General features: G+C 37.1%; 1 protein-coding gene and 1 non-coding gene across 2 annotated transcripts in view; one reads left to right on the forward strand and one right to left on the reverse strand.

The window, feature by feature from the left end:
• Positions 1 to 14,894, reverse strand: part of Aatf (apoptosis antagonizing transcription factor) — a 106,418-nt gene that overhangs the window by 25,666 nt on the left and 65,858 nt on the right. The window contains exons 8-9 of the mRNA XM_048787183.1: positions 10,133 to 10,200; positions 8,327 to 8,407 (exon numbers count right to left, since the gene is read on the reverse strand). Coding sequence (XP_048643140.1) covers positions 8,327 to 8,407; positions 10,133 to 10,200 — 149 coding nt within the window. The remainder of the gene's footprint in view (positions 1 to 8,326; positions 8,408 to 10,132; positions 10,201 to 14,894) is intronic.
• Positions 14,159 to 14,231, forward strand: Trnat-agu. The gene has a single exon. It is a non-coding gene; the product is annotated as a tRNA-Thr (tRNA).

Consider the following 14,894-nt stretch of genomic DNA (forward strand, 5'->3'; position numbering starts at 1 on the left):
ATAACTTGACTCCCCCATTTTCCTCCTCTAAGTACATCTTAATCATTTCTCATGTCATTAAAGCTACCTGCTGGCAACAGCACAGGCAGTGGGATAACTCCTGAAGGCAAACCTCACCAGCGCCATCACTACTGGTATTGGTTCCCTGAGTGAGAAAAGGCCCCTAAGACTCAACACCATCATCTCCATGCACTAGCTCCACTGGGTCTTTCATTTCCCCATCTTTAAATTAGGGAGCACAAGTGAGTTCAGAACAAGTTTGAGTTCAAGATCTTTAGCAGATGTGTTATGAAAATTTAAGTTATTACCTATATTTCCCACCAACAGAAAAAGGCCTAAGAGACTGTATGACTTTATGCACATCAAATTACACCAAAGAAAATTCAGTAAGGTTACCCTTACTATTCATCAGAATGCAAGAGGCTTGTATGACTATATAAATACATGCATACATATATATTTAAAAAAATGCTAACCAAAACCCCTCTACTTGGGCAAACAGTATCCATAAACAAAAATATGATAAATATTTTCACATGCACAATGTTTTACAGTTTCAGAAACATTTTAACACATACCAAATAATTCAATTCTGTACTGTACCACTCAAAACTAAGCTTTCCAAATTTCATTTCTCAAGTAATGCTTTTAACAAAGGCTCCCTAGTTCAATCCCCATTACTGCCAGAAAAACAAATAGTGTTAAAATTTTGCTCAATCTAAGAGAATAGAAAAAGTATAAATTCATTATAGAAAATTTAGGGGGAAAATGCACACTTCCTCCACCTGCAGACAATTGTTGATATCGTTAGTTGTGTTTGTTTTACATACAGATCCTTTTATACACATGCGTGCGCATACACACACTTTCGTAATCTTTTTTTTTTTCCCCCACTTAGCATTGTCCCCTGAATGGCTGCATACAATTCCAGAAGTGGAAGTACCATCATGTTTCTGAACATTTATATTGTTTCCACTTTTTCACTTTTTATAAGGGAAATACACCAAAAACTCTTAAGTTATTCTCTAGTTTTACAAATTAATATATACTAAAAAAGTAATATGTAATTCTTATAATACCAAGACTCCAAATATGGAAATGTATAGAGAACTGAAAGGTTTCCTATAATTCTATCCTGAAGAAATAATTATTTTAATAATTGAAAATGTTACTTTGGTTGTAGCACTTTCAGTATTACATCCCACAAAACCATATATCACATTCCTTTCTTTTTTCATAGTTTCAGAGTATAATATAACTTACTCTTCCTCCTATTGATGGGCTGTCCCTTCCTCCCTCCAGGAGGAATCCAGAGGCACTTTACCACTAAGCCATATTCCCTGCCTTTTTTTAATTTTCTATTTTGAGACAGGTCTTCACTAAGTTGCTGAGGCTGTCCTTGAACTTGAGATTCTCCTGCCTTAGTCTCCCTAGTCACTGGGATTACAGGCATGCACCCACCACGACTACCTAGCCTCTGCTCTTTTAAAAACATTAAACAATGCCAAAATGAAGAGTCTTAAACATAAATTATTGTATGTTAGATCATGTACTTCTATGAAATAAATTTTGAGACGTGAAACTGCTGAATTAAAATGTATGCATATGTAAAATTAAAAGACAGCCAAAATGACCTTCCAAAGGTTGTGTCAATGTATGAGACCATAAATACTTATATAACCTTTTAATTTAAATAAAGCATAAACGCTGTTAATTAAACAAATTTTTCAGCTGTGTGTGGTGGCTTGTGCCTCTAGTTCCAGCTTACTCATGAGGCAGAGGTGAGAGGTTCATTTGAATTCATTGAACCTTATGATGTGGCCTAAGCCACATCACAAGACTCTGCCTGAAAAAAACTCAAAAATAGCTGGGTGCATTAGCTCATGTCTATAATCCTAGCAGCTTGGGAGGCTGAGACAGGAGGATGGCGAGTTCAAAGTCAGCCTCAGCAAAAGCAAGGCGCTAAACAAGTCAGTGAGACCCTGTCTCTAAATAAAATACAAAATAGGACTGGGGATGTGACTCAGTGGACAATTCAATCCCCAATACCAAAAAAAGCCTCTCAAAAAAGAAACTCTCTCTCTCTCTCTCTCTCTCTCCACACACACACACACACACACACACACACACACATATGTATGTGTAAAGTGGGAATGTAGCTCACAGGTGGGGCACTTGGCTAGCATGCAGGAGGCCCTGGGTTCAATGCCTATCGTAGCAAAAAAATAAATATGACATTGGTAAATATGACATCCTTGGGCTTCACCAAAATTTTATGTCCATCTGAAAAAATAATACATACTCTCAGCTATGTCCAAAGACAGGTTTAATATGCTTTCTGGATAAAATCACAGACTACTCTCTGGTTACTGTCAAATACTGTCATGTCACCACTAATCATATATGGCTACTGAGCATCTGAGCTGTAGTTAATCTGAATTGAGATACACTAAAATTTTATGACAAACACTAGATTTTGAAAATCTCAGACAAAAAAAATGGTGTGATGCATATTATTAATAACATCTAAAATCATAAATTATTTAGATCATATTTTTGATAACACTGGGTTAAATGAACTATACTATTAAAATTAAGTTCACCTGTTTCTTTTTACTTTTTAAAGAGGCAATTAGAATATTTAAAGTTATGTATACATATTTTTGCTGGATTGTGCTACTCTAGAATACCTTTACACTCAAAACACAATATATTTAAGAACTATTAATTACATGATGAAGGACAGGCTTTAAGAAGTAATCAGATTAGGGGCTGGGGTTGTGGCTCAAGTGGTGGAGTCTCGCCTAGCACATGTGAGGTGCTGAGTTCGAACCTCAGCATCACATAAAAATAAAGCTATTGTGTCCACCTACAATTAAAAAATAAATATTTTTTTTTTTTTTTTTTAAGAAAGAAGTGTCAGATTAAAGACAATTTTGTAATGTGTACTTATGTAATAGCATTTCATCTGTTCTCAGTGCTGTTGAGGATGGGTGCACATTTTGGTATTAGAACATCTTTTATCAACCATGCTAAGAAAACATAATTTTGTTGTGGAAGAACAGACCGACACAATAAAACTTCTTGCATATGTGTGTTGCTAGGATCACACACAGGGTCTCACACACACTAGGCACTTGCTGTACCACTGAGCTATACCTCCTGGCCTTGACACCTCATTATTAAAGGCCCAAGAGTTTAATACATTTACTATATGACTTACGATTAAATCCCCATATATAATACTGAGTAAAATACTGATAATTAATAATTACAACCATTTTCCAAGCCCCAAATATTTCTCAGCTAGCAAGTACCATGTCTAGTCTAATTAGGCTACATAATTGCATATTACCATTTAAATAGTTTCCACAAGATAACATTAATCTTTGCTATAACTTTTCTGGAGATCTTATCCTTCTAACACTATCATAAACAAAGAACAACTTATTCAATGGTGGACCTAATATCAGTGAGGACAGCTGGCACACCCTACCTGTTCTTGAAGTCTCACTTAAGAGATTTACTTACAATATTCTCATTTAGCCTGACCCACTTAGTTTAATCCTTTAGGACAGAATGTTAAGGTAACCAGGAGGTTATTTTGGTGCCTGCATAGGCCAGTTGGTCCTGTCTGTACAACAACTTAACAACGAGAGGTTAGCAACACAGGCTCTAGAATCAGACCAATTAGTTCAGATCCCAGTTTGCTACTTACTAGCCCTGGGTAACTTACTTATCTTCTCTAAACACTTTACATGAATTAGCTCATTTAATCTGCATAACAACCCTGTGAGATGTGACTTCAATTATTATACTCATTTCATAGATGAGGAGATTGAAGCACAGAGATGTAAAGTCACTTGCTCAAGGTCTCAAAGATAGTAAATGGAATAGTTGGATTTCAAACCCAGTCAGTTTGGCTCCAGAGCCTGTATTCTTTTGGCTTCTGTATATAAACAGCTCAGCAGTGCCTGGTAGTGGGAAGGTGTCTAAGTGTTAGTAATCACTATTGCTCTCAGTAAGGATTCCTCTCTGATTCTGACTATATCCCTCACATTCACAGTCAGAGGGAGAGTCAGGTAAACAGGGATGACCACTCTTCCTCAGCACGCTTTTACAGAATCTTCTTCCTCTGTTTCTTGTCTGCTGACATTCCTCAGGGTTTTATTCTTGTTCCTCTAGATTCTTGTCATATTCCACAATTAAACTGTTTCTGAACTTATAAACTAATAAATACCTACATCCTTCTTCTGACTCAATATTCCATCTGAAAACTTAGAGTTCTAAAAGACTGTGTCAAATGTAACATATTCTGAAACTGAATCCACTCTCACCCTCAAAAAAAAAAAAACTGAATTCCTCTCTGTAGAATAAATACATCAATGAAAAATACAAAAATCTATCTAGGACGCTCTAAAACTTTGGAAACCATTCTAACTTTCTCACTTTCTTTGACCTCTTAAGTACAAATTACTCATCTGCATTACTCATCTCAGTCCATTGTCTCTTATTCCTTCCAGTCCTTGCCCTCAGAAATTTCTAGTCCATTTCTATGAAAACCCCAGAACTGTCTAAAATTCAAGAGTGATGACAATATTCCTCTGCCTAAAATATTTCAGTCTACAATATACAATATAAAATCCAAAATTCTCCATGATCTAGCACTCATCTACATATATAGCTTCATCTCTGGTCATTCTCCCATATTCTACATTAAGTCTCAGCCAAAACAAATTAATTTCAGTTTCCCAAATGAGTGCACCACTCTCTGCAAATGATTTTTTAAAATAAATATTTATTCTTAAGTTTTAGGTGGACACAATATCTTTATTTTACATTTATGTGGTGCTGAGAATTGAACCCAGTGCCTTGTGCATGCTAGGCGAGCACTCTACCACTGAGCCACAACCCCAGTCCTGCAAATGATTTTTGTAAATATTACTCTTTTCCCCGCTTACTAAACTATCTCTTATAAGCCTCTCAAGTCTCAGCATGCATGTTGAATCTGTTTACAGAGTTTTCCTGAGCAGTCTCTGTTCTCTTGGGTGTCAGGCAGGATTGTCTCTAGGGTTTCACCATCTACAACAATCTACCATCTTCTTCAGATGATAGGCACTATTACAGTCCCTAGACCTGAAGAACAATAAAACCATTCCTTATATTATAATGGTTAGCCTTGATAAATAGAATGTCTGTCTCCTTCTTGCTTGTCAGTTGCCAGAATAAGATTTTTTAAAAAAATTTTTTGTAGTTGCAGATGGACAGAATGCCTTTATTTATTTTTACGTGGTGCTAAGGATTGCACCAGTGCCTCACTAGGCAAGTGTTCTGCCGCTGAACTACAGCCCCAGCCCCAGAATAAGATTTTAATGCCTCTGGATATCATGTGGATGTGGGGATTTAAACCATGACCAAGGGCTGGGGATGTGGCTCAAGCGGTAGCGCGCTCGCCTGGCATGCGTGCGGCCCGGATTCGATCCTCAGCACCACATACAAACAACGATGATGTGTCCGCCAAAAACTAAAAAATAAATATTAAAATTCTCTCTCCTCTCTCTCTCTCTCAAAAAAAAAATAAATAAAAAAAAATTAAATAAACCATGACCAAAATGCTCAAAAACAGAGTCATGTAATTGCATTGAAACAATTGAAACATAACTCTACTGAATAATTTAACAAGGTTAGTTTCATAAATTAATATAATAAAGCAATTTCTATTAAAAGAAAAATCTGGTTTCCCTTTCAATCTGATAAATAACAATTTTGATAAATGTATTTATTTGGGAAACAACAGACTCATGTTCTCCTAAGTTATTTGCCACACAGAAAAGTGCTGGCATCTTCAACATTCATCTCTTGCAGTGCTGGGGGTCAAACTCAGGAACTTGGGCATATTTAGCATGCATTCTACCACTGAGCAACACTGTCAGCCCCAGATTTCTTACTCTGCATAATGTTTAAGTTAAAGCCATTTCTCATTACCTGATGAGCATTTTAATTTTCCTATCATAATCATCCAAAAATACTTTCTGGTTGGCTAACAAGGCACTATTCATAGATAAGACTGGAATTAAAGAACAAAGTAGCACATCCTTCACCTCAAAGAGTACACAATATAGCAACTTGCCCCAATACGTACAAAATTCAAAACAATGCAATATTGTTGAAAAGGCATTTTTTCCCTCTCAATTCTTTTGCAAAAGAAATGCCAACAAATAAACACAAGAGAACCAAAGAAACTAGCAATTGAATGCCTACTGTATACCAGACATTTACACATTATTTCACTTAATTCCCACACCAAATCTATAAAGTAGGGAATATTATTTCCACTTAGTAAATGAAAACAGGCCCAGAGAACAAACAGCAACCAAAGTAAAAAAGCCAGGCAGAGCCAGGGTTTGAACCCAACTCTCCCAATTTAAAACCCTTAGCCCCTCTCTCTAGGGAGCATTTATGACCTATGGGGCTGTAGTTTTAAAAGCACAGGATTGGAGAAAAACCTGATCCCAGTAAAGAACGAAGTGACAATCAGCCTTGTCACTGTTGGTAACATTCTTCCTAAAATCCTAGGTGGGGAAGGAAGAGGAGAAAGGAATAGAAGCAGCATGTGCTGAAGCAAGTAAATGAGCACTAGGGCAAGACACTGACTCAGCTCTGGAATAATGACAATAATGGCAATGAGTACTTATGTAGAGCTTACTATGTACCTGTACTATTCTGTGAGCTGCACATACACTCATCATTTAATCCTCCCAGCAAGATCACCTTCTTGGAAGGAGGCAGAGCAAAATGGCAGCCGAGAAGATCTTCCAGTAATCATCTCCCCACAGACACACCAAGCTGAACAGCTATTGATGCACCATGTTAACTTCACAAGAGCTAAAGAAATCAGGTAGGAAACCATAGTGCCTATTTTTAGTACAACAAAATACTCATAACAAACCTACGGGGCTGGTTCTGCACACCACTCTTACAGATGAAGAAACTAGTGCAGAAACTTCAAGGGTATTGCCCAAAGGAACTGCTTATCACTGTCAAAGCTGGGATTCAGACTCAGGCAGTCTGCCTCTGAGAACATGCTGTTAACCATTGCACAGTGCATCCAGAAAAGAATGAAGAACTGGAAATTTCAACATATAAAAAAAGTTAAAACAAATTATACCAATTTAACTTGAGATTTAAGAAAAGTAACTCTAAATCAATACATAATGAAAAGCAACTGCGCACTTCTGCAAAGAAAAATAAGCATGTACTGATGAGTTTTGTTAAATGCTAAAACAAAGTGGCTGCAAAATCTACTCAGATCTTTAAAAACAAGACAGATTCACATTTGTCTAAAGAAAATTTAACAACAGGCAGGACTCTAATAAGGATGTGGGATTAACTATATGCTTAAAACCATCCTAATGAAACAAGTTTAAGATTTTTGTGTGTGTGCACCTGAATTACAAGTGGTTTCTCTGACACCGAGGCTCTGTGTGATGACGTTGTATTACACATGCACACACACACACATACACAGAATTACTAGGGAAATAAGTCAAAGTGTAGCAGTGTCAATTCCTATTCTTGCTCCTTCTTTGTTTTGTGTGTGTAACACTGGGCACTGAACCCAGCAGAGTTCTGCTTCTGAGATACTCCCAGCCGTTTGAAAACAATTTTTTTCTGGCACATACCTGTAATTCCAGGGGCTCACAAGGCTGAGGCAGGAGGATTCCAAGTTCTAAGCCAGCCACAGCAATTTAGTGAGGCCCTAAACAACTTAGCGAGACCCTATATCAAAATAAAGGTGGTGGTGGGGACTAGGGATGTGGCTCGGTGATAAAGTACCCCTGGGTTTAATCCCTGGTACCATTCAATCAATCAATCAGTATCTCATTAAAAATTACATTTCTTACCTCACTTAAACACATCATTAACGTTCTCTGAAGCCTTCATTTATTTCTTTTTAAAACTAAAATAATTTAAACTATGTTGCCTTTGTTTTCTTATTATTTCTTTTCAGAAATACAGATATTATTTTAAAAAAATTTTTTTAGTTGTAGCAGAGCCACAATACCTTTATTTTATTTATTTTTATGTGGTGCTAAGGATTCAACCCAGTGCCTCACCTGTATTAACGCAAGTGCTCTGCCACCGAGTTGCAGATATTATTTTACACATCCATCCACAACAGGAGAACAAAAAAGTCAAACCATATTTCCATTTTAGAGTAAGAAAAACTGAGTCACAAAAATTCCTCAAATATCATTTGTTATTTTTCTGATCCTTAAAAAGAAGACACAACATATGTTCACATTTTCTCAAAAAAGCAACTCACCGAAGTTTCCTTCCTTTGCTGGCTTTCCTGTCTACTTTCTTGTGGATTTTGCTTCGTAGCTTCTGGATTGCAAGCCACTGCCTGGGAAATTCACAAGCAATGTTATGCATCATCACTAACAGAAATAGTTATACGTATTGACAAATTGAAATTTTTCCCACTAACAACCCTGCAGAAATCATCAAATTCCTCAAGATAGTCTGGAGCCAAAGTGACTAATCAATTGAAGAGGATTTGTGCAATGGTAAAACATAAATGCCAGCTGGGAAATTCTACAGCAAATTTGGTTAACAATGCTCCTTAGTGTCTGAAGCTGCTGTGACAAGCACTAAATCTACCAGTCTGCAGGAAAACGCATCAAACTGAGTGTAGCTGCCTGTGTTCTCCTCTAATGCTTCAGCTGTGTGACATGTTCTCTCGCTGCAGCTGTTGGTTGGTTTGAACACGTGAACTCTTTAAGTCTAATTTTCCTATGCACTATTGATGCTAGTTTTAGTCATTTAGTTTTAATTTTATCTATAAATATTTGAGTACATATTGATAAAAGATAAGGACCCTTTTCCCCCACCACAATACCATTATCATACCTTAAAAAAGAGTTACAATAATACTTTACTATCAAATATTCAGTCAGTCTTCAAATTTCCCAAACTATCTCAGTTTTCCAGTTGGTTTGTCTGGATAGGATCCAAAAAAGATTCATATATTCTGCAGTCATTTTAGATAAGCAGAAATTAATTTTTCAAACAAGGGATACCAGGTTAAGAAAATCTTCACAAACTGCTCCAAGAGGAAGAAGAGAAGGAGGAGAAGGAGGAAGGTGGGGTGGGGGGAGACACAGTAGTAGCAGCTAGTCATCTTACCTGATTTACACAATGAAAACTCAACATTGGAAAAAAAAAATCTAGGGAAATCCAATTACTGTAATCTTAATATAATCTTAATTACCATAATCTATTTTATTGTAAAGTCAGATAAATGTACAATATAATCATCACTTAAATGCAATTTGCTCTATCACATGAAATTTATGGTGAACAGCCCTCTCTAACATTCTGGAGATATAAGAAATATCAACAACCTCCTACCCTAAAATTCAAATAATATTCTACTCAAATAAAATTATTTCATCAACACAAATTTTTCATTGCTTTCTCAAAATGCTGCTCTGCCCAGAATCCCATTCTGGCACTTGCAGCTTTTGTTTCCTTTCATGCTTTTGCAAATTATGGCTCATGGCTATTTAAATGTACACTATTCATTAGGTAGCACTCTAAATGCCCTTTTTATTTTCCAACCACGGGATGAAGCGTACACACAAGAGCCTTCCTTCACTACTTTACATTCTACCCTGACATCTGGGTAATGCTGCCATGTTCCATTTCTAATTGTGCTAAAGCTTTTACTGAAGGTCTAAATTAGGGCAGACTAACAAAGCAGATTCGACTCTGAGAAAGGAACCTGTTGTGCACAGTGCCACATTCTGACAGCTGAGAGCACATGTTTAGTGGCTGCTTTTTATCCACTGGTCAGTAGATTGATATGGATACAATCACAATCCAAACCCTAGAGCAAAGATCGTAAGAAAGACTTTGAAAAAGAAAGACTAAAACAAACACATAGGTGTTTCATGATCTCTTTTCAAATTGTACTTAAGGCAATAAGGATAAACAATTTGTCACTTTGTTTTTCTAGGTCTTATTATCTTTCAAACTTTGATCATTACATGACCAATCACTGCTTCGGAGGCAGAATTAAGGGGACTCAACGGAGGAACTATTATTTAAAAACCCATATCTAAATTACCTTCCCATGGCCACCTGATCATTGGGATCCAAGGAGCTGGTCTTTCGTTCTATGAGTTCTCGAAGGAGCTAGGAAAAAAAGGAAAAGCAACTGATTTATATTTATCATCTCCCAGAACCAACTGACTTTAAAAGGGCATAGAAGGAATTCTGAATGGCACAGTGACAGCTCAAAAACTACAATCAATAAGGGACAACCCAGTGGCAAGAGCATGACTGAATTCTCATTAACCCTTTCATATTTATATATCTTTAAATGGTGGTGATAGCAAGAGCTGAGAACAGAAGTCCATTTGGAAGACTTATTGTACTATAGTTCATTTCAAATGGATCAATGAGTGTGCAACATTCCCTTCATTGTTTTTATGATTAGTTTTGCCCACCCCATTAATATCAAAGGAGAGAATCTTTAAAAGGTCAGATCGGAAGGGCTGTGTGGCAAAAAGGAAAATGCATCAGCTTCCCACCAACAGCACAGCTGTGCATGGTTAATTTCTGAACTAGAACCTCTGTCAGGATGATCTTCCTCAAGCAAAAGCCCTGACCATAAATAATTAAGAGCATGGACTTCATCCTCTTGCTTTCCCCTGCTGTTCCTCTACCACGCTGGCTTTCAGATAACTCAACCAGACATGATGCCTGCACATTCACAGCCACAAAAATTTTAAGGAACCAAAACAAAGTCATTTGGATACACGGCAAGTACAACACAGAGGGCCAGTCTCTCTTCCTGAAAAAGTAACTCCACAGGAATCCTGAATTACTCTCCTATTAATACTGGGTACTCCACTGCATCCAACTTAAGTCTGAAGCTACACCTTCACGCAGATTTAAGACTTTGTATAGGATCTTAAAGTACTGGGTGAAGAGAAGAAATTGATTTTCAGGTTAAACATTAAAGGAGAAGAATTTTAAGTTATAATAATGAATCTAGATATCACTTTTCCCATATAAGTGTTATATTCAGAGAAATAGCAACAAAAATTTGAGAAAAATCCAAGAGAGCATGCTAAAATAAACTAGTTCCTGTTGATCATCTATCAATAATACAAGTTTGGCTTTAAAACATGTTTCTTCACAAAAGTAAGCAATTATTTTGCAGGTAAGGCATGGCAGCAAAACAGATATTTCACCAAATTAAACAGCTGAAGCCAGGGTAGGATGGTGAAGAAGAAATAAATTCCTATGAAAGTAGTTCACTTTCTAGTTTTTATTTGTTTATATAAGTAGGCCTGAAGAAATAAATTTATAAAAATATTCAATTCCATAAGATGAATCTTTATTGCAAAAGGGAAAGAAATATCTCAATCGCAATTAAAAAAACCTCCTGCGATGTTTTTCATTTGCCTGTTTGGGACATTATTACCACAGCAATTACGTTTAAAAATGTGGGGACCAGAGGCCACTGGTTTATTATCACTAGAAAACAGCAAGCTATTTCTCTACACTGTTTATCTGATTGATTCCCAACATCTTTCTGGCAGCCAATCTATCAGTTTATCTCTCCTACTTCATCACAGTCACTTCTGGCAGCTAAATACAAGATCCAAACCCAGTGTTACATAGACACACGACACAGTAAACCTGTGTAACATCACTGCTGTGTAAACAGCTGCCCTGAAGGCTGAGCAGAAATGGGCTTCTGATTCTCAGTCAATATGCTGTGAAGAGCAAGGCTAGAGAATGGGGGAGGGGCACAGCTAATAATTAAAAGAACAGAAACAACAAAAAGGGGGGCAATAATGAGGGCATTTCATTGCTACAAAATAGATCACAACACCACTCCTGATTTTCCTAATTATTCCTGATCCCTTGAGACTGGAGCAGACACAGCCACTGGGGAGCACACTGCTCCTGGAAGACTACTCCAGCACAACAGGGGTGGTCTCATCTGGAAGAGAGCTCCACATGACCTTGACAAAGGTTGGGAATTGGAGACACACAACTGCAGTGCATCTATTACACTTTAGTGGTCTCCTCCATTCAAACACCAACTTGGTGCAGCAGTTACTTTCAAGAATTCTGGGTACTACACATATCCTGGGCTGCAAGTTCACTACCCAAGTGCTTTTCAGTCATTGATGATTAAAAAGATATTATGCGTCTTTCTGGCCAGTACAGTTTATTCAGTCTAAAATTTCAGAAGATTCTTTTGTGTCTGAGGTTGGAATGAGAAAACAGAAACAACAATCAAACCAAGTATTCTCACAGCTATTACTATTTCCCACAGCTATCATCACCATTGAATTTAAATTTAATTAGGAAAGCTGCTTTCAAGAAAGTTGTTGAAAAATTAAGCTTTAGGGCTGGAGATGTTTATCTAGCATGTGTGAGGCACTGGATTCAATTCCTAGCACCAAGAAAGAATGGGAAGGAAGGAAGAGAGGAAGAAGGGAGGGACAGAGGGAGGTGGGAAGGCAGACAGAAGGCAGGCAGGCAGGTGGGTGGGCATACAGGAAGTAAGGAAATGAAGTTTTAGGGATATTGGCTCAATAATTTAATTTCGCTCCTGAGTTCAACTTCATGAACAAACTTTTCCACTAAAATTCAAGTTCCTATTATAGTTACTGGAGGTTCCTGTTTCAGTAAAGATATAATAGTCATGGCACTGATAGTACTAATGAGCATCTATCAACATTATGATACTGACTAGAAAACATACATTCCAAAGCCAGTTAAAAATGGCAGACTAAGCACATTAAGTTATTTTTTCTCCTTTTCAACCCCCCTAAAATACAGTAGATACATAAAATAATGTATTTTATTATTAGAAAAGAATAAAACGGAAGAGGTATTAAGAGCCCATTTTCATAGACATTTTCAAGGCAGTAAGAGATAGAGAAGTAAGAAGTAATTACTACACAAGTACCAGAGGAGTAAAGAGACCGGTGGAGTCACTTAGGTTCACAGAATCCTGGAGGGAGGAGGAGGAAGCAGAGGATAGTGTGGTGGTGGTGGTGGTGGTGGTGATCATGCTGCTGCTGCTGCTGCTAGAACTACTTGGACTTTCTCCATTACACATTCTCTAACACAGAAAAGTGACTAACTACATGGACCATATCCTCTTACTGGAAGAAAAGGAAGTTTATTTTGTGGAAAATTAAATCACAGAAGCTCTAGAGTGGGAATACAGAAGGCTGGGCTGAGGTACAGGTGAAAAGATCTATGCCAACTTCTGGAACCTTTTGTCCTCCCTATTCCTACTCATAGAATACTAGTACTCAGTTGTATAATTTCCTAGGTAGAAACCAGAAAAAGGTTTTCTGGAAATGGTAAATGGCTGTCCTCCCTCCCCCAAATATTTCCAAGCTACTATGATCTGATGGCATTCCCCAAAATTCATGTGTGTGAAACTTCATCCCCAATATAATAGTATTGGGAGGAAAGGCATTTGGGAGGTGATGGAGTCCTGAGGGTTCTATCCTCATGAATGGGATTTGGTACCCTTATAAAATGGTTTGAGGAAGGAAGTTTGTCCATTTTGCCCTTCTCCTTCTAACTCATGAGGATACAGCATTCTTCCTGTGGATGTCAACATAAAAGCCACATCTTGGAAGTAAATAATACCTCTCACCAGACAACCAAACCTGTTGATGTCTTCCTCTTGGCTCCCAGCCTCCAGAACTGTGAGAAAATAAAGTCCTATTTATTTTATAAATTTCCCAGTCTGTAGTATTTTGTTATAGCAACACAAACAGGCTAAGACACAAGTTCTGACATTTGAGGGTATGATGACCAATGGGGTAGGTCACAGAATAATTATATTTAAGAAGCAAGAAGATATGCCCAGATTTCAGAGATTAAAAAAAAAAAAAAAAACCTTTTTAATACCTTAGCCTTAAATATAAACAGGCAGTAAACGATAACCACCACTGGAGGAAAGCCTCAGACACAGACCAAAACAAACTGAAAAAAGGGACTCAAGAAAGCAATGCAGAGAACAAAAGAAACAAGGAAAGGAAGGAAGGAAGAGAAGGAAAATAGGAAGATGGAGGGAAAGAAAGAGAAAGACTGAGGAAGGGGGGGTTGGGATTGTGGCTCAGTGGTAGAGTGCTTGCCTAGTACGCATGAGGCCCTGAGTTCGAACCTCAGCACCTCATAAATGTAAAATAAAGATACTGTATCCACCTAAAACTAAAAAATAAATATATAAAAAAGAATTCCTATTATCTTTAAAAAAAAAAAAAAAGACTGAGGAAGGGAAGGCCAAGAACTCACACAAGATATCCCCAGAAGTGAGAAAATATACTTCCCTAAAAACAGGATGCATTAAGAAGAGACTAAAACAAGAAATTAAACATAATTTTTTAAAAATTTCAATAGAACTAGAAGTGTCTGAAAAATCTCTCACATATAAAATAAGAAGGCAAAAGTATAACATCACCTTGCTCATTATAAAAGAAGAAAGAAAATTTTAGATAACAATCCAGAAAGTCAAATACCTGACTAACAAATGTTGGGAGAAAATTTTTAATGAAATAATAAAGAAAAAAATCTTCCCAAAATTAAAGAATAGGAACAAACCTGCAAAGACAGGCTTGTAGCATGAAAAAGGGTCTTTGCTAATACGCATCAGCATGAAATTCAGAATACCACAGATAAAGAGAAGATCCGAAATAGTAAAAAAAAAAATAGGTCACATAGAAAGAGGGTGACCACATGTCCCAGTTTACCCAGAGAGTTCTGGTTTATGCTCACTGTCCTAATATTTTGTCAGACTAGTACCATAAGTGTCCCAGTTTTGATAATAAACTGTGTGGTTA

The sequence above is a fragment of the Marmota marmota genome, unplaced genomic scaffold, assembly GCF_001458135.2.
Source record: "Marmota marmota marmota unplaced genomic scaffold, marMar, whole genome shotgun sequence".
NCBI classification, from domain to species: domain Eukaryota; kingdom Metazoa; phylum Chordata; class Mammalia; order Rodentia; family Sciuridae; genus Marmota; species Marmota marmota.